The 26710-nt window shown below is 53.6% G+C and overlaps 1 protein-coding gene across 3 annotated transcripts; it reads right to left on the reverse strand.

Annotated features, from left to right (window-relative positions):
* Positions 1-7445: 7445 nt before the first annotated feature.
* Positions 7446-15676, reverse strand: ISLR2 (immunoglobulin superfamily containing leucine rich repeat 2). 3 transcript variants are annotated; one of them, XM_006932380.5, is made up of 5 exons: positions 15540-15676; positions 15119-15217; positions 14551-14666; positions 12378-12484; positions 7446-10945 (listed from the first exon to the last, which is right to left on the reverse strand). In XM_006932380.5, the coding sequence occupies exons 4-5, from the start codon at positions 12472-12474 to the stop codon at positions 8694-8696; spliced, it is 2349 nt and encodes a 782-aa protein (XP_006932442.1). In that variant the 5' UTR covers positions 12475-12484; positions 14551-14666; positions 15119-15217; positions 15540-15676; the 3' UTR covers positions 7446-8693. The 3 variants fall into 3 exon arrangements, with proteins under 3 accessions (XP_006932442.1, XP_006932440.1, XP_044914977.1); XM_006932378.5 differs by lacking the exons at positions 14551-14666; positions 15119-15217; positions 15540-15676 and adding an exon at positions 13088-13501; XM_045059042.1 differs by lacking the exons at positions 12378-12484; positions 14551-14666; positions 15119-15217; positions 15540-15676 and adding an exon at positions 11245-11623.
* Positions 15677-26710: the final 11034 nt, after the last annotated feature.

A 26710-nucleotide genomic window follows, 5' to 3' on the forward strand; every position in this document is an offset into this window, starting at 1 on the left:
TGATTACCACTGGGGAGAGCTCTGGGATTGCAGGTTGGTGGTCAAGGAAGTTTCCGTTAATCAGTATTTGATTATCTTAGGATAAGAATATGCTACTCGTGTAATTCAGTAAAACTTCTGAAGAAAGAGACTGAGAGGAATATAAAATGTTAACTCTGGTTTTCATTGGATGGGGTTTATCTAAGTAACAGATCATTTTTTCTACACACTTTTGTGTTTTTTTATTTTTCTATACCAATACCACCGGTAGAACTTCCTGTGGTGATAAAAATGTTCTGTATCTCTGATGCTCAATATATAGTAGCCACTAGCCATGTGTGGCTACTGAGCACCTGAAATGTGGCTAGCGTGATTGAGGAACTACATTTTCAATCTTATCCCATTTCGGTTAATTAAAATTTAAATTTAAACAACCACACTGGCTAGTGGCTACTGTATTGGACAGTACACTTCTTTTTTTTTTTAAGTTTATTTATTTATTTTGAGAGAGAGAGAGAGAAAGAGAGAGAGTGCAAGCAAGGCCGGGGCTGAAAAAGAACCCCAAGCAGGCTCCACGCTGTCAGCGCGGAGCCCTATGTGGGGCTTGATCTCACCACTGTGAGATTGTGACCTGAGCTGAAAACAAGAGTCAGACGCTTAAACGACTGAGCCACCCAGGAGCCCTTGGACAGTACAGTTCTATACTGAGTACATATTACTTGGTTGCTTTATTTCCTGGGGTTATTTTTCCATTAAAAATTTCTTTTAATGTTTATCTATCTTTGAGAGAGACAGAGACAGAGTGTGAGCGAGGGAGGGGCAAAGAGACACATACACACACACACACACAAAATCCCAAACAGGCTCCAGGCTCTGAGCTGTCAGCACAGAGCCCGACACGGGGCTCGAACCCACAAACCGTGAGATCATGACCTGAGCTGAAGTTGGACGCTCAACCGACTGAGCCACCCAGGCGCCTTATGTTATTTTTCCATTTTTAACAATTGAAGTATAACAAGTACAATAAAGTGCACAAATCTTAAATATATGGTTTGAATAATTTTTACATATGTATACACCCATGAAACCGCCACCCAGAGCAAGGCAGAGAACATTTCCAGCACCTCAGAACACTCTTTTGAGCACCCTCTCTAATCCTGGTCAGTACTGTCCAACGTTATTCCGACTTCTTTCACCAAAAATTAATTTTGCCTGCCTTGAAATCACACATTACACATTCTTTTGTGCCTGGTTTCTTCACTCAACATTAAGACATCCATGCGGTCGTATGTAGTTGTCGTTTGGTTTTTTTCATTGCTGTCTGCTGTCCTATTATATGAATATACCACAGTTTTTTCCCCATTCTGCTCTTGGCAGATACGTGGGTTACTTTCAATTTGGGGTATTACAACTAAAGCCATTACCAACATTCTTGCCCTTGTGTCCACCGAAAGAGTCATTTGTCTTTTGCTGGGCATAAGCGCTCACTTCTATTGGGTACCAGCCCAAGAGCAAAATCGCTGGGCCATGAGTGATAATGTATCCTTCACCTTAGTATAGTGGCAAATGTTTTTCCAAAGTGGCCATACCCATTTACATTTAATCACGCATAACTTTTAGGGGCGCCTGGGTGGCTCCGTTGGTCGCGCATCCATCTGACTATTGATTTCCGCTCACGTCATGATCTCATGGTTCATGAGTTCAAGCCCCTCTTTGGGTTCTGTGCTGATGACGCAGAGCCTGCTTGGGAATCTCATGCTCTCCCTCTCCCTGCCTCAAAATAAATAAACTTAAAAAAAAATCACGCATAAAACTTTTATAATTGGGGAAAATTTTGCTATTCTGAGCTATAAGAGAGGGCAAGAGAAACTCTTTCTAGACGAACTTCATAATCGGCAGCAAATTTAACAATATATGAAATATATTATCCTTCACTTAAATTGATTCATAGAGGTATCAGAAGAAGGTTTGGCTTTGTGGCGAAGAGCTCTGTTGGAGTCAGACAATCAAAATACAAACCTCAGCCCTGCAAACCAACAGCTATGTGACCTTCAGCAAATTACTAACCCTCTCTGTTCTTTGTTTTCTTTGCCTAAATTGGAATAATAATATTATTACGGCACAGGATCGTTGTAAGGATTAATAAAAGAATGCTTATAAATTCCATAGTATGTGCCTGAAATATGGCAAGCTTTTAATAAATGTTAGTTGTTGGTGGTATTATTAATTTAATATAATTTCAATTAATTTTAACTAAATATTTATTTGGTGACCATTAGCATGTTTAGCCTGTCTAAATACATAATAAGCCACTTCTATTAAAAGAAAAATTGATAATCTCCATTCCCGTTCTTTCCCTATTTCAACACTGATCAATTCTTATGAAGTTCCTTTCTGATGTGTATGATTGTGGCAGTTTTTCTCTCAGATGGCTGGACGCCTTGAATGGCTTTTAGACTCAATTTAAGAACCAGTTTGCTAGAATGTTGCTAAGAGAAAGTACATCTAATTTGCCAAAACCAAATTAACTCCTAATCCACAAGGGGACATGTTTAAGCAGTAAACAGTTGATAAAAATGTAAACATTTATTCTCCTTATTCCATGCGGGCTGAAACTTAATTATTAAACTCACATTCACATGTCCAGACAAAGCACGTGCAATTAGCACAATTTAAAAAATCATATCATCTTCAAATTACCTAAATTACTTATTCAACCAAGGGATGATACAAAGTCTTTCCAACTAATTTAACCCAACGAGTTGGTTTTATTTTCTGCCCATCATGGGGTCTTGGGATGGCTTTTTAAAAAAACCCATATCAAGTCTCATTAGGAACACTGGCCATATTTTGAATTAAATGCTAATACTGTAAGACATTTTCTAATTCAATCTCTTTTATATGCCAGTCACAGCAGATCTCCCGTTTTCAGTGTGTTATTCTCTATTGAGTCCTAAGGCAAAATCTTGTCATCGAACACACATGTGTGGGTGGGTGCGTTGCAAATGCAATCAATTAATTGACACATTACAGCTGAAATGGCTCTCCTTGCTCCATCCCCAATTTTCCAACAGAATTGCTCTTGTCAATATCTTTACGTCGGCGATTTACAAGGTAAAGGTATTTGGTAGGTCAGACTTCACAGTTTATGGCCTCTGCATGGGACCTTTCCTACGTCCTAGTCCCTGAGTTGGGCTTATTCGGCAGAGAATGTACTTCATCCCTGAAAGGTAAAGGTCCCAGAGTTTCTCCTGCTCAGTGGCTCAACCATCATGGTTCTTTCTCTGCAGATGATGCCTCCTGTTATGCAGAAGAGCCCTCTTTCCCTGCGGAGTATATCGTAACTGGGGCTCTCATACTAAGGAATCTGGGGCAAGAAGACAGCCATAACAAGATGCCACCCCCTTTCCTTTACCTACCAAAGTGCTTTGCCCTGAGATGGAGGAGGGAAAATCAAGTTCAGCCTCCCCACCAGGGAGTCACTGTCCAAACATTTACTGACTCAACTAATCTTTAGAAATGTTAGCTTTAGTTGTGGTTGTTATTCCAATGTCGTGGGTAGAGGACTGCATTCCAAACACGGTATCAGGAAACGCTGAACCCCTACCCCCACCCCACTCCCACCCCTGCCCTGCACTGCCTGCTTCTTCCTCAAAGCAGCCCTGCCTCCCTTTGTCTTTTTGTATTAATGGACTTTCTCTAACCATCTTCAAGAGGGTTCTCATTCCAGCTGATCTTTAGGAGACACTTGGGGAGGAGGGCCCTCCCTTCAAATCACCTTTCTGCAGACAGGTTTCCAATCTGCTTCAAGGCCACATCCTGGGCATCTGGTTTCTGTAGCTCAAAGAATTACTGTTCCTGATAAATTGCTCTGAGTTCCAAGGCTACTGCTGTCATATTGCATTTTCTGAGCATTTTCCAGGTCCCCCCAGTACATGCTTACACACGCTCACACACACACTCCCCAACTTATTGGACCCCATTCCCACGTCGCATCCAGGTAAGTTTTATCACAAAACACACAGGAGAGAGGACTAAGCTAGCACAGTAGCTGGAGACACTCAAACAAAAAAATCTGGGGGTGCCTGGGTGGCTCAGTCGCTTGAGCGTCCGACTTCGGCTCAGGTCATGATCTCGCAGTCTGTGGGTTTGAGCCCCACATCGGGCTCTGTGCTGACAGCTCAGAGCCTGGAGCCTGCTTCAGATTCTGTGTCTCCCTCTCTCTCTGACCCTCCCCCGTTCATGCTCTGTCTCTCTCTCTGTCTCAAAAATAAATAAAAAAACATTTTAAAAAATTAAAAAAAAATCTGCGTTGGATGGAAAGCGTTACAGCCCTTGGAGTGCGGGGGTGGAGGTGGGTATTATACCTGCAACCTCTGTGGTTTCTCACAGGGATCAGGCAGTGGCAGAGGCAGGCCTGAGGGGTGGAAATAAGGGAGGAACACACTTTACATTGCTCGACGGTGTCTTGGGGGGAGAGAGTGAGTAGTGAGCTTCCCACATAGAGGCCCCTTTTAGGCCAACAGGCTTGAGCAATGGAAGGTAGAAAGGGCCCGCAGAGACCCTCTGGATGAATACAGACAGGCCCATCAGGTGACCCACCTCAAAATATCCATAGGCCCTAAATGACACAGTTACCCAAAAGGGAAAATTCCATACATGGTCCTACCTCCTCATCTTCCCTCTTTTTTTTTTTTTTTTTAATTTTTTTCTAACGTTTATTCATTTTTGAGAGACAGAGAGAGAGGGAGACACAGAATCCGAAGCAGGCTCCAGGCTCCGAGCTGTCAGCACAGAGCCCGACGCAGGGCTCGGACTCACGAACCGCGAGATCATGACCTGAGCCGAAGTCGGACGCTCAAGCGACTGAGCCACCCAGGCGCCCCCTCATCTTCCCTCTTTAAAAACAGCCACACCCACTGCCTCCTTGCAGCCTCTCTTCTGCGGTCCTGTCCACAGCTCCCTTGCAGTGTGTTCAATAAACTTCTATCTCCTCTATTCTGCCTCAGGTGGATTCTTTTCACCTCCCGCACCACTGGGTGCCACCCGATCATCATCCCACATTCAGGGACCCTCATCTGATCGGCGCAGACACGCCATTTAGACACCACACTCATTTCTGGATAAGCACGAGTGGAGGTCCTGCAACCACCCGACGAGGGCTCTGTAGAAAAGAATTGAGCCTCAAATAGGCAAGTCTTCAGGGTCCCTTCCAACCCTGGGATTTTATGAGACTCTCTGAGGAAGAAATCAGGGAGAAGAAGGAAAAAAAAGAGAGAACAGAGAAGAGAGATGGGGAGGAAATGGAAATAAAATTTGAAAGAGACGGGAAGGAAGGCCAGAGGCTGGAAACCATTCTGCTCCTGTGCCGAGTTAGTACAGAAAGAAGCTGGTAAGAGCCTAAGGGCGCTGGTATCCTGACGGGCAGTCAACAGAGTCACAGCACCCTGGTCCTCCACCTCCAGCACCCACCTATTTCTGTCCTGAGAGCCGAGACTTCGGGCCTGGCCTGGCCCTGAGAGCACAAGGCCCAGCTGAGCAGCATATGTTCATCCAGTAGGAAGCCTGGCCCAGGACAAAGGAGGGGCAGAACCCTCAGCCACTCGGCACATCCTCTGGGGCACTAAGGATCCTAGGGGATCTGCAGGAAAACCCCCAATCCTCAGATAGAGAGGGCAGGAAGGATCCCTTCTTTTCCCTCTCCCTCCATACCCATGACCAAAGGATCGGGTTAGACCAAAACTGCTAAGCACTCATCCGCCCAGTCAGGCCTCTGCCAAACGCAATCATGTGGGTGGATTCCTGAACCAGTTATAGAAATTGGGCCAGTCCCTGCCCCCTGCTCAAAGGCAGCATTTTCAAGTAGAACAAAGCTTTTACAATAAAAGATTGTATTTCTGAGGGGCGTCTCTGACACAGTGGGGTGAGGGGCAGGGGCAGGGCTCTTGAGCTGTCACTCTTCAGAGAGGAATTTTTCTTGGACACAGGTTTGCCAGTCTGAGCAGGCAATCAGGGCTCTGGCCCTGGGAAGTATCTCAGCCACAGCCTCTGCCAGGAGACAGGCTAGGATGGGAGACAGGGTGTCTGGACCTGGGCCCAGTCCCCAGCCTAGACTGGTCCAATTAGGAAGACTTAATACTCACAGAGAGGGTGACGGAGGAAAAGAGATCGGAAGCTGAAAGCACAGAGAAGCTGAAAGAACTCTTCCTTTCCTCTTACACCTCCCTTCCTGGCCACTCCCTGTTTGGGGTGGGCGGGGGGGTGGGGGTGGGGGTTGAGATTCAGCTGAAACACACAGTCAGCCCAACCCCAGGACTGTAGGCTGGTCAGGAGCACAACACGCACTCTTGATGCCTCTGTTTTTTCCCCTGTTCTCCACACAAGAAGCCTCATTTCTAGGACTATGAAATCAGTGTGCTTTCAACCCTGATTCTACATGTGCACCCACCTCAACCCACCCCGAGAGACTCACGGACCTTGTCAGTTGTCCATCGTTCACTGAGTACCCCCTCCCCAAACACATGCACACCCACAGGCACCCCCTCCCCAAACGCATGCACACCCACGGCATGCACTTGGCAATGCACACACGGCTCCTCCACTAAAGGTGCCAACTTGTCCTGTGCAACCAATCCTGCCTGGTTTCCCCTTTTCTGCTCTCCACCGTCTGCCTGCTCTGTAGTTTGCGTTATTTGTGACTTCTTTTGTGCCAGCCACAGCAGTCTGGCCCCTAGGAATGCCCCCACTGGCTTCTCAGAGAACTGAGGGACTGGAGTTGAGACAGAAATGAGACGGTCCTCTCTCTCTCTCAATCTCTCTCTCTCACACACGCACAACCACACCCCATCCTAGTAAAAGTGTCAACCCATGGAGGATTTTGCACCTGCACAACACCCTCATGCACACACCCCGGGGCTCCCTCCTGTTCAGTCTGCAGAGACCCACCCCACCCTCCCTGCAAGCCCTCTCCACTCATTTCCAGCCTCCCCCATTCCACGTGGTTTCTCCCCCTCCATCCCGGAGTTGGAGGCACCAAGAAAGAGCAGGCGCCGGGTGTAGACACCTGGCAAAATCACAGGGCAGTCAAACCGACAGGCAATCACACAAAGGATCCCAGTGAGAGGATCCAGGGGCTCCTTCCTTCTGCGGTTTCCTCCAGCAACCTCCCCCCCACCCCCCCAGGCTTCCTTCCACTGTCCCGCGACAAAGAGTCACCGAGCCCAGTTCAAATCGATTGTTTTATTGACTTGTTTACATACAGACGCCTTTAGAAAAGGGCGCGGGCTCCAGGGGGGCTACTCCGCCCCGGGCCGCACTTGTGCTGCGCTTCGTGGACAGGGGCGGTCTCGACGCCCGAACCCCCCAAACCCAATCCCGACGTGTTCCTTCAAGAACGAAAAAAGTACCCCCCGCCCCAGTCGCCGCGCCGCGTCCACCCTCCCATCCCCTCCCTCTCCGCCCACCTGCCTGCCCGCCCGCCCCCCTACACTACACGGTCACACTTTACAGAACACAGACTTCTCCTACAGAGCACGCTCGTCTAGGACTATACGCCAGGCAAAAACTGTTCCTGTGGAAGGAGGGGCGGGGCGGGGAGACTGGAGGACCGAGGGGCTTTTCTCCATCCGGATCCCGCTGCGCTGTCACACGCCAGCTTTGTGCGAAACAGGGTGCAAGCGCTTAAGACAGACCGCGTCCAGGAGGCCGCAGTGGGCTTCCTTTGTCACACTCCCCCACCCCCGCCCCCGCCCCGTCGAACCGAGGTCTGGGCCACGTGCAGCAGCGGAAGCGGAGCTGTCGAGTGCTTGGATCTCCGAAACCCCCAACTCACCCACAACGAAATTCACCCGGGACCAAGCCCACACTCTCCTCATTAAAAGGGAGGGCGGTTCCGCGGCGCTTAAGTTAGCAGAGAGGGAGAGAGAAAACGGATTTCCTGCCCCCCCTCCTCTCACACACACCCAATTTTCCCAGAGGCTGGGAAGGGAGTGTTAGCACCAGACCCGGAGTGTCGTTGTCCTTTGAAAAAAACAAAAAACGAAAATATGAAAATCAGAGTGCGCAGCTGAAAGGCGCCCCAGGCACCGGGCTTGGTTCCAGCTGATCAGAAGCGGATGGGGGGGGGGGGGAACAGACGGGTTTGTTTCCGAGTCAGAAGGGGGCTTTGAAACTAAAACTAGGGAGTTGCTACGGAGTCCTGACTTCTGGGACGTGCACCCCTGAAAGGGCAGAGTAGGGGCCCAGGCAGGACCCTACAGCGGTCCACGCAAGGGACATCTGCTGAGGGTCCCAGAATGACTCCCTGCCACAGCGTTACCACCGGATGTTTCCAACGTCTTCTCCCGTCTCCTCTGGTTCCAGAGCCCACGGTGGGGCAGGCTGCAGAGCAGATTTCGCAGATAACAATTGCGGTGGGAATGGAGAGGTGTGGATTTCGCTTCACAGTCCGTGGGTAGAGCTAGTAACCGTGCTTGCGGTGGTAATGGAACTGAACCCACAAGGACAATGACAGTAGTGGGTGGCCTGGGACTGTCGAAGTCGCCCCACTCCCCACTAGAAGTCCCCAGTAGTGAAGATCGGGTCTGGTAAAGGGGCGGAGTAAGTGAAGGTTGCGGGTGGGGGGTGGGGAGGCTTACGTCCTGCCAGCCCTAAGCTTCAGCTCCCAGGTACCCAAGGTGGGGGATGGGAATGGGCGGGCCAGTCAGGCTGGGGGTTCAGCCTGCCGTCTGCCTGTAGTTGCCATTAATCTCCTGGGCGATGTTGACCGCCTCCGCGCCCAGGGGCAGCCGATCACTGTATTCAGAGCCCGCCTCGAACTCCTCTTGGTTGGCCTTGGACTGGGACTCCACCAGCGAGCAGGCCGCCAGGCTCTCCTCCCTCTGCAGGTCCCCACCTGGGTCCCCCTGCTCCGCGTCTTCATCAAGGCCCTCCCCGGGAGTCTCCTCGGGCTCCACGACGTCTGCCTCACCGCCTGCCGGGTAGCTTTTCTCGGACTCGAGGTAGGACGCACGGGGGTCAAAGTCTGCGGCTATGCGTTTCTCCATGGGGTCAGGGGCCTGGGGCCGCAGTATAAGACGATAGGGCTTACCCGGGTGTTTGGCCAGCAGATGGCAGCAGGCGGCGCCCAGCAGGGGCACGGTGGCCAGCACCAGGAGGAACACGCTCACCGCCACGATAACCAGCAGCGAGGGCAACTCCTTTTTGGTGGCAAACACCACTTGCACGTGGCAGGCCTCGCCTGCCAGCGCCAGGCACACTGAGTAGTTGGTGCCAGGCCGCAGGCCGCGGAACCAATAGGCGTTGACGCCCTCCTCCACTCGCGACCACTGTACAGCTGCGCCGCCCCCCGCTGGGCACAAGTAGAGCAGGCGCAGCGGCCGCCGCCCCGGCCGCCCGGCTCCCCCAGCCCCGCTGGGCCCAGACCCCCAGCGCGCCGCCAGCGGCGTCAGCTGCACCCGAGCCTCGCGCTCCGCCACGTCCAGCGCGATGACGCCCAGCTCAAAGACGTGCTGCTTGAGCTCTGCGCTCTGATTGAATGCGTGGTTGGACACGTACCGCGAGGGGTCCCCGTGGCCACAGCGTTGCTCCTCCACCGGATCTGCAGAGACCTGGTCTTCTGCCTCCTCTCCCTCACCTGCCTCCTCCTCCTCCTCCGGCCCCGCCTCCGTCTCGCCCAGGATGCTAACCCGGACCAGGCCTGGGCCTTTGATTTTGCCCTCGGGTTTGGAGGGTAGGACGCTGTTGCCCCGGCCTTTGGCTGTGGACTTGCGCTCAGAAGTAGGGGCCTGCCCATCAGAGTCTCCCCCAGAGCCAGGAGCGTGTTTTGGGGGCCCAGAAGCCGCCACTGCCACGCGTAGTGACGTGGAGTTGGCACCCAGCTCGTTGTAGGCACGGCAGGTGTAGACACCTGCTTCCTTGGCACTCAGGAGCGGAACCAATAGGGAACCGTTTGTGAGGGCCAGGAAGCGTGGGTTGGCTGGGGGTGCGGGCCAAGCGGGTGCTGGAGTCGGGACTGGGGCCTCCGTCTGCGTTGGCCCGTCCCCATCTCCTTCCTCCTCCCCGTCTTCCGCCCCATCCGCATAGTCCTCCCCGCTCTGGACCGGAGGCTCTAAGACCACGGTGCCACCCGGGATCTGAAGTTGCCATTGCAGGCGGGGCGTGGGATGTCCTTCCGCGAAGCAGTGTAGCAGGAGCGCTAGGCCCGCGGGCCAGGGGCTGTCGGGTGCCTCAGGCGGTGGTTCAGCACTTAGACGCACGCTGGGTGGTGCACAGGACAGGGCGGGCAGGCGGTGCACCGGCACCCCCTGCAGCGCGGGAGGCGAGGCGCACGCGATGGAGTCGGGCTCGGGTAACGAAACCCTGGTGCTTGCGGCCCAGGCCTGCAGCCACACAAGGCTGCAACCGCAGTGGAAGGGGTTGTGATAGAGTTGCAGATGTGACAGCGCGCTTAGCGCGTCGAAGGTGCCAGGGGCCAGTGTACGAAGGCGGTTGTTGTTGATGCGCAGGGAGCGCAGGTCGGGCAGCGCCCCCAGTGCGTCCCGGGGCAGCGAGCCCAAGCGGTTGTGGTTCATTTTGAGCAGCTGCAGCGCGCTCAGGTTACGGAGGTCGCTCCACGGGAAGCTGGATATGAGGTTGTGGCTTAGGTCGAGGTTCTTGAGCTGGCTCAGCACCGCCAGCGCGCCCGGCTCCACGGTGCGCACCTCATTGTGCGCCAGCCACAGCGACGTGACCTGCGTGACGTCGGCGAAGGCCCCACGCCGCAGCACGGTGATCTTGTTGGCCGACAGACTAAGCGTGGTCACGTTGGCCGGCAGTCCTTCTGGCACCTCGCGCAGCTCCTTGTAGGCGCAGTCGGCGAACTGGTGTGCATACTTGTCCACGCAGGCGCACGGCTCTGGGCAAGCTGCGGCCCCTCCTAGCAGAGCCCAGGCCAGCCACAGAGCCCGCAGGCGCACCATCGCGGATCCTGCAGATGGGAGCCGGGTGGGGAAGAGGGGAGAAGGTGACTTAAGAGCCTCAGCTTTCCTCCCCTTTTAAGCGCTGCCTCCGCAAACCCATCTAGGGCAGGCCCTGGGGTTCCGGTAATCTCCTCTGTGCTCAAGAGTCTCTCTCCCACACGAATGGGGCTCAATGGAAATCTCAGGATTCAATGCATGCTCTCTCAGGGCCCCGATTTCCGTTTCCAGCGGATTTATGCCTCGCTTTCCACCCCCCTACTTGCTCGTTCAGTCTAGCAGTTGTCCTTCCAGAGGCTCTGCAGCTCACCTGTCTGTCTGCTCTGGGCTCTACCCTGGCCCGGTGTGTTTCTGAGCCTTCGTTTAACCCCGTGAGGAGGATACACAGAGAAGGTATTTTTGTCCATGACCCATTGTCCTTCCTCCAACTCTTTGTCCCACGCACAGCACTCTCGCGCACACACCCAGACAGCACACAGCAATACAAACACACGCTGGGGCACCGCCATCCAACCGCAAACTTTTACAGGGTTCGCAACACATTTCCTAGCACAAAAACACAAAGACATGGACACACTATACTCTGGAGACCTCATTGTTCTTTCAGCTGAACTTTAACATCAGGACAGCATTTTCCCTTGCGTGCTTTCCTGTTCATTGTGGGAGCTGACAGACACAAGGACACATGTCCTCACACGAACTGACCCACACTCAGGGACACAGGCGCGCACTTGCGCACAAAAGCCCTCCACTGAGACTGAAATCCCAGCGGATGGGCAATGCCCACAACTTGCGGTGGGTGGCAGGAGATGGGACCCCTGGCAGCAGACTCACAGGCCCCCCCCTCTGTCAGACACCAAAGCAGCCTGCCCTGGGCTGCAACTCCCTGGAGGGGCCAGCCGAGGTTGCTATGTCAACTTCCGACTGAGGAAGGAGATCCTCCCCCAGGCAGGGACCTTGAGCATTGAGAGGGATGTCACTAAAGATTCCCTTTCCCATCCCCGAAGAACGCAGGCGAGGCGGCTCCCAGAGGGCATTGGGGTCCCGAACCGACAGGTCATGGGGGCTGCCACTAGCTAAGGAGGTAGGAGACGGTGTAGGATTCCGCCCCTTTTCTGCAGCTCCACGATGCCTGAGCAACCCCTCCTCGCCCAACAAAAACCTTCTTATCCCCAGCCACACAAACCCACTTAAGGCAGACCACCCCGCCCCCCGCTGCCCCCCGCCCCCAGCTTCCCTCTAGGGCTCCTGGCAGGTTGGGCAGAGCCCCTCCCACCCTCCCGTCCTTAGGAACCCAGGTTCCCCACTCCGCCTTTGGTCCGGGGAGAGGGCCCCTCCCCACCCCTCCGTGGACTCCCCCTGACAGCGCCAGCGGGTTATGGCACCCTAGGCGGGATCTGCCCACACCGGGGTCGAGCTTGTGGGGCGGTCCCCGCGGCTTACCCGCTGCTGACTCTCTGCGCGCTGCCCTCGGGCTGCAACCCCTTCTCCAGACTGATGTCTCCGCGCCCAGACGATTGCCCAAGGGCGCTTTCCACATCTGTTGCTGGCTGTGGAAGACAGGGGAGGGGCAGAGAAAAGGACAGGTAATTGTGGGGACTGCCCGGGCCCTGAGGTCCTGCTTCAGTTTCCCTTTCGCGTCTGTCCCCCCCCCCACCCCCCACCAGGTCTGTCTGGCCGCAGACTGAACAGAGTCCTCGCGCGCTCCCGGCGCAGCAGGGACGCGCACAGCCTCTCCCGCCTCCCGCATCGCCCACATTTGTTAAAACCTTAGAGGCTCTCCCCGAGGCTGAGACGCGTTGGTCTCAAGGGGCGCCCCCACACCCACCACCCTCGTCTGGGCTCTTCCCAGTTCACCTCACACGCATAACCCGCGTCCCTCCGCACTTACACATCTTGCAGGCATTGTCCCTGTGCCTAATCACACCGCCCCCCCCGCCAGGTTCAAACACATTTCGTACAGACACACGCAGACCTTCACACCCTCCGCCCAGTCGACCTTCACATGTTAGAATTGTCCCTCATCCTGTAATAATAACCGAGTCAATGTGTTGAGCCGTCCTTGCGTTCACACTCATTTTCAAAGGCACGCCTTCACGCGGGACACTCACCCTCTCCCCCTCCTGCGCGCACACACATTCACGTTCACTCACCCTCACTCGCGGGTCCCGCCAGGGCCGGTGAGCTTCGCTGCTAATTGAACGCGAGCCGCTTTTACGCCCCGCAACACGTGAGACAAACCATCTTTGAAGAATTTAGGGGAAGGCAAGAAGCACGACTGGGGGGGGGGCGTGTCTTTGCCTTTAAACTCTTTTTGCAAATGCGGGCTGTGGCACAGACAGACCAGGAGTGAGTAGGGACCCGCTGAGCTGCGCGCAGCCGGGCTCGCGCGGACCCTTCCTTCCCGCACTCCCCTCCCCACTAGCAGCCTCCTCCCCGAAGCCACGTTCAACACGATGCATAATTGATAGTGTTAGCAGAGCGCCTCACCCTCCCTGCTATTTTTGCCAGGATCTGGGTGGATGCAAGCCCTGGTCTCCCCCGCCCCCCACCAGTCCAACCCGAAGACTGGAACGCACGACCCCGCGGGGCGCGCGGGGAAGCGACGCCTCCTCCCCAGCCCACCGCCACCCTGCCCAGCCTCTTAAGCCCTACTCTTTAAGTCTCAGCTTTTGTAGCAAAACCAGCGCTTGAAGCCCACAGCCCCACACGCCGGCCTGTGCGCCCCGCGGGGTGCGGCGGGTGTGCGGTATCAGCCTCTGCCTCCGCAGAAGGCTGGCCTGGGCGCACCCACGCGCCTCGCCCTCAGGTCTTGCCAGCCACAGGCGAATGGGGCACCGGGGCTGCGGCAGACCGAGGCACCACCGAAAGGGATGGTTACAAAACGTCCGCTCCTCCCGAGCAGTGTGGGCTGGGTACTTAAGGCCCGAGGCTCTCTCTCCCCGTCCCTCCCTCGCCAACATCTTCACAGCCTCACCACCAAACGCGCCGTCAACCCCACACACTATCCCCCGATGCCTCCGCGGCCCGCCACCGCCAGCATGTCTCACACCCTCACACAACAGCCGGCCTCGGCAGATTCGAATACTCGCTGTTCCCGACTCTCGCTCCCTGTCTCTGGCGAAACCCCGACATTTCTTTTAGCGACGAGGAGGCGGAGGCGCAGGAATGTCGAGGCATTTGGCTGAAACTCGATGTGTGTCTCCCGCACTGCCCATAGCAGCCCTGGAGACAGAGTTGCTGGCCAGAATCGAGTAAAGGGGAAGGGAAACAGGCTCCCGGAGACACGCAAACGCCCCCCACCCCACCCCCGCCTCTTTCCCCGGTCCTTTCTGTAGACATTGAGCTCTCAGGGTACACGCGGCCCCCAAGCCCGCACCTCGGGCCGTAGGGTTCTCTGGCGGTGGGTCGATGGCGCGGGTTTGGGGCCTCTGAGGAGATCAATCTCCTGATCTGAGTGTTGAGCATTTTAATGAGCTAGGGAAGTGGGGAAGAGAGACGCACGAGGAGCGCTGCAGCTAAAGAGACCACCCGACCGGGCGTTCCGAGGATCCTTTGTAAATTAAATATGAACGGACTGGCGCACGCCTACTCCGCATCCCTCCCCCTCTCTTACTCTTGCGGCCGCTGCTGGCGGCGTAGCGGGCTGGGATCAGCACAGCTCGTACGGATCAGAATTTAGAACCCAGAACTTCACTCCACTTCCTTGGGTCTGTGGTCCCCACGGACGACCTAGGGGGAGGACACAGGGGAGCTCTGAGAGGGGAGGTGTCTTCAAGGAGGGTGGGAGGGTGAGGGCACCTTGACCCTGCGGTGGACATTGCGACGGCCCCTAGTCTGGGGATGAGTCCCTGCGGCTGGGCCAGGGAGTGGCGCGGCTGGCTGGCCAGGCACAACCTCTTTGTCTGCAGAACAAGGGGTGGGGGTGGGGGTGGGGGGGGGCGGATTGGGAACGCTGAGGGGGCGGTTCTGGGAGCCTCGGTCCTAGAAGAGGGGTCTGGGAGGCGAGGGACCAGTAGCGAGGAGGGAGAGGCAGGCCCGGGATGGCGGGTCCTGGAGACTTCCTCAGGCGGGGGCGGGGGCGGGGGCGGAGGCGGGGGGGGGAGGGGCGCCTGCCCTAGAGGCGGGGACCGAGGCTGTGACTCAGAGGCGCAGAGCTTGTGGACCCCCGACCCAGTTTTCACCTCTTTTTCTGGTTCTTTATGCCTTCGTCGAGGAGGCGGACAGGTAGGCAGGTGGGCAAGGGACAATTTGGAAGCGCTGATGGACTGGAAGACAAGAGACTGGAGAGTAGAAGGGAGAATGGGCTCGCTTATTCTCTGCGGAGAGCTTCCCAGGACCGCAGGGACCCGCCCCTCCAGCGTCCCAGGAACCTACGGGGCCCACGGGCCAAATAAGACCCCTTTTCCTTGGCTCACTTGCCAGGGATGCAGAAGCCCGGAGAATTTGGCGAGAGACAGGGCTCCAGGGGCCAGGAGGGCGCCTAAGGATGTGGTGGCCACCCAGGCGAGGGCGCAGACTCCCGCGGGCCCCTGCGACTCCCGCCCACTCTCCAGCAAGCGCTTTTGTTCCCCGAGCCTACCCGGGGGGAAAGACAACCCTTACCCCCGCCTTCGACCCCGGAGCGCCCAGGGCCTGCCCTGGCAAAGTCCGCCGAGGCCTGGGGTTGGAGCCACGACTCCAGGATCAGCCTCCGGGCTCAGCTAGGAGAGGACAGCGCGTTTCGCCCGGCGCCGCCCGGGCGCGCAGGAGCAGGTCTGATGTCTATACTGTTAATAATGGTACAGTTACTGAGGGGCTGGGGAACCGGGAGCGAACACACCACCCCCGCCGCCGCCGCCCACGTCTTTGATCGTTAAAGAAACAGGCACCTAATCAGGTGCGTGGAAGTAGGTGTGGGTGAAGGAGGGATTTCAAGGTTCTAAGCTGCCAGAGGGGAGGGCCCAGAATCGGAATCTGTAGAATCCGGGCTCAAGGTTTTTGACCAGGTTGGGGTCCAGACCCTAGACAGACGCAGGGGCCAAGAGCTGTGGCTCCGGGCAAATTTTTGCGAACCGACTTCTAACTTTGACTTTGCGGACCCGGACGGTCCGGAGGGTGGGGTGGGTTGAAACCCAGTGGATCCCCGCAGTCGCTCTCCAGGCTCTTCCCCTCTTGGTTTCTGTCCCAGGCCTGGTTCGTGAGCGCCCCCTGCTGCACACCGCTGGCCGGTGCAGAGGCTGGGGCAAGGGCGGCCGGAGGCCTGCGCCGGGAGCGCGGAGGCTGGAGCCCCGCGCTAAGACGTGCTCTGTCCCGGGTTCGGTGGTCCCGAGGCGCAGTGTGCCGGAGTGGGGCAACGCTTACCGAAGGCACCGAAGCTTTCCTTCTCATGCCCACCCAGTCTACGTCCCCGGAATCTGCAACCTCCTCTCCCCTGCCCAACACGGACACAGCCCCCGCTTCGCACCCCATTGTGTTTCCGGCACCCAGGGCACAATAGGCACCCTTTGAATACTCGTGTTAAGGAGTAGGCCCTGGCACGAACCGATGCTCTTAGTTCTGGGAGGAAACCGTCCTGTACGCCTCCCTCGCGGACAGCGCCCCCACCCCCACCCCCAGCACACACACCCTGGGCAGGGTGAGCGCTTTCTCTCTGAGAAAGCCTCTCGTAGGAGGGCTCTAGAGCACAGTCCTTAAGTCTTATGACTTTATCTGGGCCTAAGATGTCCGAGATCTGAAAAAGAAAATCTATTGGCTCTAAGAGGAGGAAGAAAACTACGAAGTAGGAAGTAATAGATGTTTAATGAAATGTTCAGGACAGGTAACATTGTGCAAACGCTTCCATTCCAACTGCATTGAGAGTTGTACGTGCCCCTGTATTTAGCGAGGCATGTGGGTGATTTAAGGGATGTGGGAAGGTCTCGGAAAGCCAGAAAACCAGGGCCCAGAAGGGCATCACCTACCCGCAGCATAGCGGCCTCAGGGGATCCCTCCCACAGCTGCACTCCAGCCAGAATCTCCAGAACACTCCCCACTCCCATCTTTCAGCTACTAGTCTGTCCCCTTGCCTGCCAATACGTTCTTACCTCTCTTCCCAAGAAGCTGCTTTCTCTTTCTAATTTCCAGCAGAGAGCTCACCTTTCTGGGAAGCCAGTCCCTGTTTATAATGCCCCCTCCCACCTTCTCTCTCTCCTTCCCTGCTTGCACACTCTGTGTGGTGGTTAGGAGGAAAGGTATTAGCATCAGACTCCACCACGTCCTAGCTGTGTGACCTTGGCCAAGTTACTTAACCTCTCTGTGCCTCAGGAGGAAAAGGGGCTATAAATAAGAATATCTACATTATTGGGTTGCCCCGAGGATTAAAGGAGTCAAGGCATGCAGCTCACTGAGTACCTGGCACTTAGATAACACTCAGAAATGAGCTATTATTTTTTACAACATTAGCCATCATTATTGTCTTCCAGAGTTGGGTACAAGTATGAAGAGATGTCTGCTCCACACGCCCCTACGTGCTTGTGTCCTTCCCGCCTCCCCCACAGGGAGAAGCAGCCCCCAAATGTCTCTCTACTCCCTGCCCCCCCCACATACCATGGCATAGGTAGCGATCAGAATTACTACTGCCATTTGTAAAGATGTCTAGTCTCATCTCAGATACTTAAAACTCGGATTCTGATGCCTGTAGCTGTCACCAGTGTGCCTGTTTGGAAAGAGAGACCAGCAGCTGCAGCCCTGGTGGAAGGTTTTTAATTAAAACCACAATCTGTTTAAGTATTTATTGGGCTCTGTGACTTTAATTATTTTCTAGGGAAAAAAAAAATCTACATTTGCATATGGGAAGACTGTTGATTTCAGAGGAAAGTAGCAACCTGTGGCAGTTTGCTGGAGGCAACTGGGAGGAATTCCCTGCATGGTTCAGATGCGGCTAGACATTATTAATAATCTGGGATCCGGTCCACGACCTTCCTCCTAGTGCTTTCATGAAATTAGCCCAACGTGCTGGCGAGGCCCTTCCAGTGGCATCTCCTGTAATTAGCTGGGCCTGTGCTTGTCTCTGTAAAGATGGGGATCTCCTGCCTGGAGGAGGCAGCATGCTTAGCTATTCTACCGCTCAGGCAGGACTGGTTCTCCCCAGCGTGGGGGGGTCTTGGGCCTCTGCAATAGGGTGAAGCAGGGAAAGGGAGGACTTCCATCTGCGGATAATAAACGTCTCATCTCAAAGTGTTTTAAAAACTGTATGTGTATCATCTCACAAGGAGGGAGGGCTGGCTTTAGGGCTGGTTGATTCGGTGGCCCAGACTCAGTCCCTCTCCTCTGCCAGCCTTAACAGGGCTTCTGCTTGAGACTTGTGTTCCTTGGTGCCCTTGGAGGGCTTCCGCAGCAGTTGGGGTAACATGCTTAGTGGTAACAGACTAGTGGAATAGAGAAACTGGGTTCTCCTTCTAGAAGCCACAGCCTCTCCTTAGGCCTTATGGACAGCTGTTGGCTCAGGCCTTCCCAACTGATAAAATGATCACTGGTAAAGGGAATTGAATTGATTGGCTCAGAGTAATCATCTAGCCCGGAAATAGATGTTGAGGAGTCAACCCCAAGATTCTCCACAGGCGAGCAATCCCCTTTAAGTAAAAGTGCTGGGGAGTTGCGTGATCAGAGTAATCTACTATTGTGTCAAAAGGAATTGAGCTGAAATGGACCATACTTGTAATAAACCATATTAGACATTAAACCATATTCGACACCTTATCTGGAGGTTAGACCAGTCTATGTCTACCATTCGTGACCACAAGCAGGGCCCAGTGTGTGACCAGGATGAGGGAGGTCTCTTGGGTGGGTATACATACAAACTAGAGAATTCTGTGCTTTCACAGAATTCTTGAAAGGATAAAAATTTGTTCTTGGAAATGCCTGTGCTGGGATCCAAAGCTATTCTGGGAGCAGTAGAAGCTTGAGTCTTCAGTTGGATATTTATGAGCAGGAGATGTTTATGAACTCAAAGATGTTCCTACATGACTTCACATGACTGAACATGTCACCCGGTCCCATGGCGGAGAAGAGTGGCACTTTACTGTCGCGGTGGAAAACAGGAGGACGAATTGTACCCTGGCCTTGGGAAGAATGTGGAAGCGGTGCAAAGCTTCCAGCTTCACAAACTCGATTGTGTGACCTTAAGCAACTCCTGTCCTCTCTTCTTCAGGTCTCTGTGCTTGCGAAGGTAGGAGAGTGGGCTGGACGTACTCGGGGGGCCCTTCAACTGCTGCTGCCCTCTGAGATGCTGGCTCTTGGATGCTGTGGCTTTAGAAGAAGCCAGTTTGCAGGTTGAGTTGGAGCATCTAGGGGGCCTCTGCCGGGGCTTCCTTTGGAAAGTCTGGGGACCAATGCTTGCCCTCTTCCTCATGACCCTGGGTGGCTTCTTTTCCCTCCCACCACACTGCGGCTGACTCATCAACATGGTCATCAGCACACTTGGGCCCAGGAGCAAACCCTTTCCCCCAAACTGTTGTGCATTGCTCTGAGGGCAGGGGGAGTCCTCTCAGTACAAAACGTATCTTGAAGGCCCTGCACATAGTCAGATTCAGGGATGTGTGTGTGCGTGCGCGTGTGTGTGCAACATCATTAGAGATGAAATCTGATCACTGAATATTTCGGGAGCCTGGTGCATAGGCCCAGGAAGAAATGGCCAAGGCTGCCAGGGGCTCCCTGACTGGTGGGGTCATGTGGAAGGAAGACACAACTCTTCCTGCGGTTCTGGCTACTTCTCTCTGCTCTGCAGCCCCGAGTTCTCCATTGCCTGGTGCCATCAGTGGAGAGAGGTCACGGTGAGCACGTATTCTGAGACCCACCTGAGCTGCACATTGGAGACCCCAAGAGGCAGGGCTGGGATGGGGGTTGGGGCTCCTCCTCCTTTATCCTCCAGGCTGAAAACTCCTGGGGGGGTCGCCCAGAGCCTTCTCATCTAGCGTCCCCATCAAAGCCGGAACAGCGCACGATAGTGCACATAGCAGCATAGAATAAACGGAATTTCCTGCTATCTTCAGTCTCACTGTCAACAGGCTCTTCGTTTGTTTTTGGAGATGGCTTCCGAAAGCAGAGCTGAGACCAAGATTCACGCACAGGCCGTGGATTGTGGAAATTTCTTCACAGAAACTGGCAGGGGAGAAGGGAAGCAGGAGAGGAAGGGGAGGAAGCCAAGCCAGGGTGTGATTTCAGGAAGTCGCAGCCTCAGCCTGATCCCAAGGAGCTCTAGGCAGAAGTCACACATCAGAGTTTGTACGTGTACTGATTTAGGCAGGGAAGCTCGGTCTTCCGTCTCTGGTCTCCATAGATGCACAGCAGTCAGACATTGACTAGGGGCTGCCCCTAGGGGGGGCTGTCCCCAGGCACTTAGCGCTCTCTCTCTCTCTCTCTCTCTCTCTCTCTCTCTCTCTCTCTCTCTCTCTCTCGCCTGTGGGAAGTCAGCTCCAGTAGCCCAAGGGCAGGCCTAATGTGAGCTCTCAGAAGACACAGAAGCCAAGGGATGGGCACACAGAAATGGATCTGCTATAGCATTCATTCTACAAATAGGAATGAAGCCTCCTCGATGATGCCAGGTGCTGTGCTTGGCATCGGTGCAGCTGTGAACCAGGCAGACGCCGTCTCCGCCCTCCACCACCCAGCATGTTCAGGACTCCTTAGGTGTGTGAACTTTAGGGCTTCTGGCATCCCAGGACAGGCTCCGTCTGCTCCAGCAGGTCACCTGGGGCCAAGGCTAGAAGGTCTGTGATCCCGCACCTGTCTTAGAGGAAGGATAGACAGGGAGCTGTCCAGAGTCACGGATCATCAGAGCTTGGGGCCTGTAGGTCCCCTACCCCGGCCCCTTCATTTTATTGGAGGGAACACAGGCCAAGAAGGAGGTCACAGCAGGTGGGACTGGGAAATGCTCCCAGCATGTGACTTCTCTGAGATGCCCTCCCAGGGCAGTCTGGTCAAGGGCAGGCCGAGCTTGGTGGCCAGTGCTGACCTTGCTGGTTCGCAGGAGGCCCTTGGGACTCTCAGGCAGATGTGGCCTATCTGATGGCTGTTTCTGGTTGGGAAACGTGCCCGCACTCAGGTCTCCTGTATTGGCCCCCTGCACACCCCTCCAGTGCTCGTGGGCCCCAGTAGCAGAACCCTACCCATGTCTGGAAGAGACGGAGGCTGTGCCCTGCCAGGCAGCTGGCTGGGGCAGAGATTTGGAAGAAGGAGAGCCCATCCTCCGGTGGGTCTTGGTGTGTCCATTTCTGCACCCAGGTAAGGCCAGTTCTAACGGCCATGCCTTGGGAACAGCCAGGCACAATTCAGCGTAAGGGGGTGCAGAGCGGGAGACCAGGGAGTAGGGGGCTGACCCTGCTTTTCCACTGACTTTCTGGGGGACTTTGGGAAAGTCTCCCTCCCTTCTCCATTTCAGTTTCTCTCTCCATCTGCCTGTCTCAGCTGAGACAGGAGCTTAGATCTGTCACATTCTTGCTCTCAGCCTGTCCCTGCCAAATCTAAAAGGGAGAAGCATGCTCAGTGGCCTCCCAGGAGAGACAGCCCCCTCCTGTAGTGCTCCACAGTGTCCTCTTTGAAGTGCCCCCAAATGGGTTTTCCCTGCGAAGCCAGGGACCGCCTCAGCCTCATCTCCCTGAGCCCTTATCTCCAACCCCAGCTGGAAACTTGATGTATTTATTTGCTTCTCCCAGGCCCTCTTCTGTCCAACCCACATCTCTGCTGGTGCTGCAATGTGACCTTCTTGCAGATGGCTGTGTCTGGTAGCCAGGTGCAGGCCGAGGAAGGAAGGGACAGCAGTAAATCCCTCCATCTTTCCATCTGCAGGGTGACCCCACCGTTGGGGTAGAGGAGACAGTTGTGGAGGCTTGGAGAGGTGGAGACAGAATTCTTGGGAGAAGTAGTGGGGACAGGGTCTCTCAGATCTTAAATGGACTAGGAATCATCCGGAGAAGGAGAGGGAGAGGGAGAAAAGGGAGGGAAAGAAGGAGAGGAGTGGGAGGGGCCTGAAAGGGGAAGGGAGGAGGGGAGGGGGAAGGCCGAGAGAGGGGAGAGGAGGAGGAGGGGAGGAGGAGGGGAAGGCAGTGAAGGGAAGAAGCCCACAGGGCTTTGTGGGGTCAGCAACAGTGCCTTCTCTGGGGCGTTGGAGATACAGAGTTATTTTTTGTTGAGCATTGCCCATTCACAGTTTAGTCTTTATGTACATCATCTCATTTAATCCTTATCATTTTCAAAGTCTATATTATCACCCCCAATTTGCATATGAGGCCACAGAGGCTAAGTAGCTTGCCCAAGGTCACACAGCAGAGCTAGGATTATGAATCAGGTTCCTCCAAAGACTGTGTCCTAACCAACACCCTGCACCCTTCCCCACTCCCAAGCAGACTCACTGACTGCCCCATCATGGGCCCAGCCTCACCCATCCTCTGCTTCCTCCTTGGTTGGTCTAATTGGCTGTGGAATCGGTCCATCCTGGTGTCAGCCAGGGCTTGGTGGCTCTAGAACTCCAAAAGAGGGTCTGCGAGGGTAAATTCTATCCCCAGGCCCTCTGCGCTCAGTCTGGCCAACAGTTTCAGGCGATCAGACAGGTGGACTGGGTTTCACAATATCTCCTCTCACACTTGTTTGGCTGGCTAGCTTTGTGGAAAATTTCTGTGGTTAGCTAGCTAGCTTTTGTAATCTGCTTGGCTATCAAGTTTGGGATATTTATATTTATAAACTGACTTTAGCATCGTCCAGGCAGCTGGCCTTTAAAGAATTCCTCAGGGCTGAGTTTAAGGAAGTTCCTTGAGCCAAGAATGAAGGAATTTTCCCTTCACTTGTCAGCAAATGCGTTTTGTAAGGGTGGGCAGAGACCTTTTAAACTTTCTGTTTTGTTTTTTTGAGAAGGGGGATCAGTTGAAATTCTAGACCCTTCTCTCAATAGATCACCATAGGCATCTGCTTAATTCAAATCCAAAGGGTCTGGAGCAGACACCTGGATTCGAGCATAAAAATAAATGATGGTGCTGCCCCCATTTTTCCCCTAGCCCCAGACTCAGCCACTAGGCCCAGTCGGGACCGAGGTTAACCCAAGGAAGCCTGTCCAGACAGACCTTTGCTCAAGTTTGCTTCCGTCTCCCTGCAGCCCTTTCCCACCTCATTCCCACCAGTGAACTGAGCCACAAGGAGGGATTAATACCACCCTCCTCCCCAGGCCTTCTTACCTGCATTGTAACCGGGGCTGGCGCCTTACCCTGAATCATGCATTCTCAACAGGAGAGATATCAACCCGCAGAGGATGAAAATTGGCTCAAGAGGGGCACATTAACCACTTTAGATATTTCAGTGGTTTCTGACCTCCAAAGGACCACAGTACATAAACAGATATACCATACCTGTGCCTAAGGAAGAAGTAACATTGTTGCTATTTGCAGATGATGTGATTTCTTAATGTAGAGAATCCTGAGGAAACTACAGGGTATCTATGGTATTAAAATTTCATTGGGGGGCAGTCATGACTGGGAAAAAATATGTTTAAAGAAGCTCTGTATGGGAGAAATAAAAAAAAAAAAGAGAGAGAGAGGAAGGTTTGAGAAGCACTGGCCTTAAAGAAAAAATTAGGATAAATTCAAGCACTGGGAGCAGAAGGTTGGGATATTAGCCTTCTGAAGCTTGAATTTTTCATCTTGTGAGACCAACAGACCAGGAGGATACAGGAAGGAGAGGGCGGAGAGCTGCTCACCACCCCCAGCGGCAGGGCGGTGCACCCGGCAGGCAGCCTCATGGGCACGGGTCACAGATGGTGCCAGTCTAGACACAGGTGCCCTGCTGGGCAAACCCCAACTCTGCAACATACAAATTTAATGACTTTGAGCCTGGTGCATGACCTTCCTGCCCCCCCCCCCCCGCCCTGTGTTCATCTGTAGAAAGACGGTGATGATGTCACGGCAGAGGGCCACTGGGAAGGCTCCATGAGGTTACCTGTGCTAAGTGAGAAGATAGTGTTTAGCACGTAGTTACCTTCCGGTTGTGTCAACTGGGGGCAGTATTCACCTGCTCGTGCTGGAGGCTCTCAGTCCTGGATTGGACCATCACTGTGCCTCCCCTATCCCTGGGGTTCGGTGAGCTCAGGTAGAACCCCTGTGGGGTGCTTCTAGGAGAGGATGCTGGGGAGGGAGGCAGACCACATTTAGGGTGCCGTATGAAGGGGTTCTCAGAAGCTCCTGCCCATCTGTCCACGGTCTCATGGACTCTTCAGCTGCTAAAGTGACAAATCCCTGTAGCCTCAAGAGTGACTCTAATTCCTTTGCTATTGGTTCTTAACTCCATTGCTAACCTTCGTCACCAAATGTGCCCCTAAATTTGATATTAGCCCCAAATCCTAACCTTAGGCCTCACCCAACTTCTAACTCCACCCCATCCCTACCCCAATTCAAACCTGGGTCCTAACCTTAGCTCTAACCCTCATCCATAACCTTCACCCTGATTCCACCAGTATTTCCCGAAATTAAGTTCCTCCCTTCCACACAAGTTTTGCTAAATCTGTGTTCCTTCCGAGATTGTAGTTACCTAATATATGTTCTTAAATTAGACCTTTAAATAATCCCAGTTTAGAGTTATTCTGAGCATCTATATTCCAGAAATCACGGTTTTGATATGCTGGTCATATTTTTTTGTAATAGCTGTTAACAGAAGCACAACATGGTTAACGTTTTTGAAATGTTTTTCCACGCACCATCCACCTAAAGCTACCTCCCATACCACCAGAAGTGCGGGGGGGGGGGGGGGGCGCTCAGGGAAAGACTGAGCTGCTGGAGCCCAAGCCCCACGCACCTTCACTCCCCACCCACGTGGAGCCCAGCCTGACTGCGAGGCCCGGCGGGGCTGCAGCGCCCCCTGCCGGCCGAATCTGGGAGCAGCTCTAGCTCGGCTCCCTTCCCTCTGGGCGGGGTTCACGACGTGCTACTTTCTCTGACTTGCCTTTTGGTGTCATTAACTGTCGAGTTCCCCTGCGAGGAGTGAAGAAAGGTGAGAGAAGACCCCTCTACTCTAGACTCAGGGGCTGGGGACACCTAGGGTGTGGGGTGCAGACAAGCCTGAAGTCAGAGGATGCAGGAACCTTGCAGGGGCTGGGCCTGCGGGGAGGTGTAGGGTGAAGGGTAAACTCTGAGATAGGGAGAATTGTCAGGGTTGGGACTAGGGGTCAGAGTGAGTGTGGGGGAGGAATAAGGATGAAGTGTGGCAGCCGGGACTGGAGGAGGAGGGAAGGGGGAGGGCGACAGCAGGGCCAGGCACCAGCCGGGTGTTGTGCAGGTAGAAGGAAGAGCAGGCTTGGAGTTAAAGCGGATTTCTGAGGGGCTCCTGGGTGGCTCAGTCGGTTGAGCAACTTACTCTTGGTTTCGGCTCAGGTCATGATCTCACGGTTTGTGAGTGCGAACCCCTTGTGGGGCTTTGTGCTGATAGTGTGGAGCCTGCCTGGGATTCTCTGTCTCCCTCTCTTTCTGTCTCTTCCTCGTGTGCGTGTGCGATCTCTCTCTCTCTCAAAAATAAATAAACTTAAATATATATATAATATATTATATATTATATATTATTATTATTAAATATATACATAATATATTATATTATATAATTAAATATATACATATTATATACATTATACGTATATATTATACAATTACATATATAATATAATACATATATATTATATAATATACAATATATAATACATGTATATTATATAATATATAATATACAATACATGTATATTATATAATATATAATACATGTATATTATATAATATATAATACATATATAATACATATATATAATATATGTATGTGTGTGTGTGTGTGTGTGTGTGTGTATATATATGTATATATATACACACACAAGCAGATTTCTGAGTGATGATGTTCCTGGGAGTGTGAGCCCTTGGATCTCAGAAGGAGGCCCTGGAGCAGGCAGGACTGGCCATGGCTGAGCTGGTTTCTCTGCTTCAGGTGTGTGTGGTTGAAATCCCCCATTTGGCTGTGTTGGGGACACAGAGCCACCCACTTGTCAGCCACTGCAAGGTGGACTCCCCTGACTACCTTGGACCCTAGGACCCCCCCACAATTGTCTGCTCTGTCCCAGATCTTGTTCTGTATTGCCTGAAGCCAAGCCCATGTATATTTTTTTGCTAAGATCTAATATCTGTTCATTTTTATAACTCACGAAGCAGTAAAGCTGTCATCTTGGTTGTCTGTAAAATAAGATCTTATATTTGTGTGGTTCTTCACATATGACATTGTTTTTGAGGTTTATTTCTTCTTGAGGTGGGGAGGGGCAGAGAGAGAGGGAGATGCAGAATCCGAAGCAGGCTCCAGGCTCTGAGCTGTCAGCACAGAGCCCGACGCGGGGCGTGAGCCCATGAACTGTGAGATCATGACCTGAGCCGAAGTCGGACGCTCAACCGACTGAGCCACCCAGGTGTCCCTGTGTGGTTCTTCACATATTAAAAAGCTATTTGCACATTCTCTCATTGGTTCATGCAAGCGCCTGTGAGGTAAAAATGATCTGTATTGTCCCATTGGATAGAGTTGGAGCCCAAGCCTCAGTGAGTTTGACATACCAGACCAGTCAGAGGTTATGGAGTGAGAATTGAAAACTCAGTGAGTGCCCTGACTTCCAGCCCAGCAAGTTCATGGTTAGTTGACATGGATGAATCTGAGATAGCATTCAAAGATGAAGCACAGGGGACACATGTGGACCTGCTCTTAGAAGCTAAGACTCCAGGGCTGGAATCTGGTCACTGGGCCAGGTAGGTGGGGTT

Source organism: Felis catus, chromosome B3 (assembly GCF_018350175.1).
Source record: "Felis catus isolate Fca126 chromosome B3, F.catus_Fca126_mat1.0, whole genome shotgun sequence".
NCBI lineage: Eukaryota > Metazoa > Chordata > Mammalia > Carnivora > Felidae > Felis > Felis catus.

Bases quoted from the DNA above. Each gene is read 5' to 3' on its own strand.
- ISLR2 (XM_045059042.1), bottom strand. From the start codon at position 11,530: ATGAGGTCTCCAGAGTATAGTGTGTCCATGTCTTTGTGTTTTTGTGCT. The intron at 10,946-11,244 runs GTGAGCTGCAGA...TCCCATCTGCAG, and splicing joins AGCCCAGAGCAGACAGACAG to GATCCGCGATGGTGCGCCTG.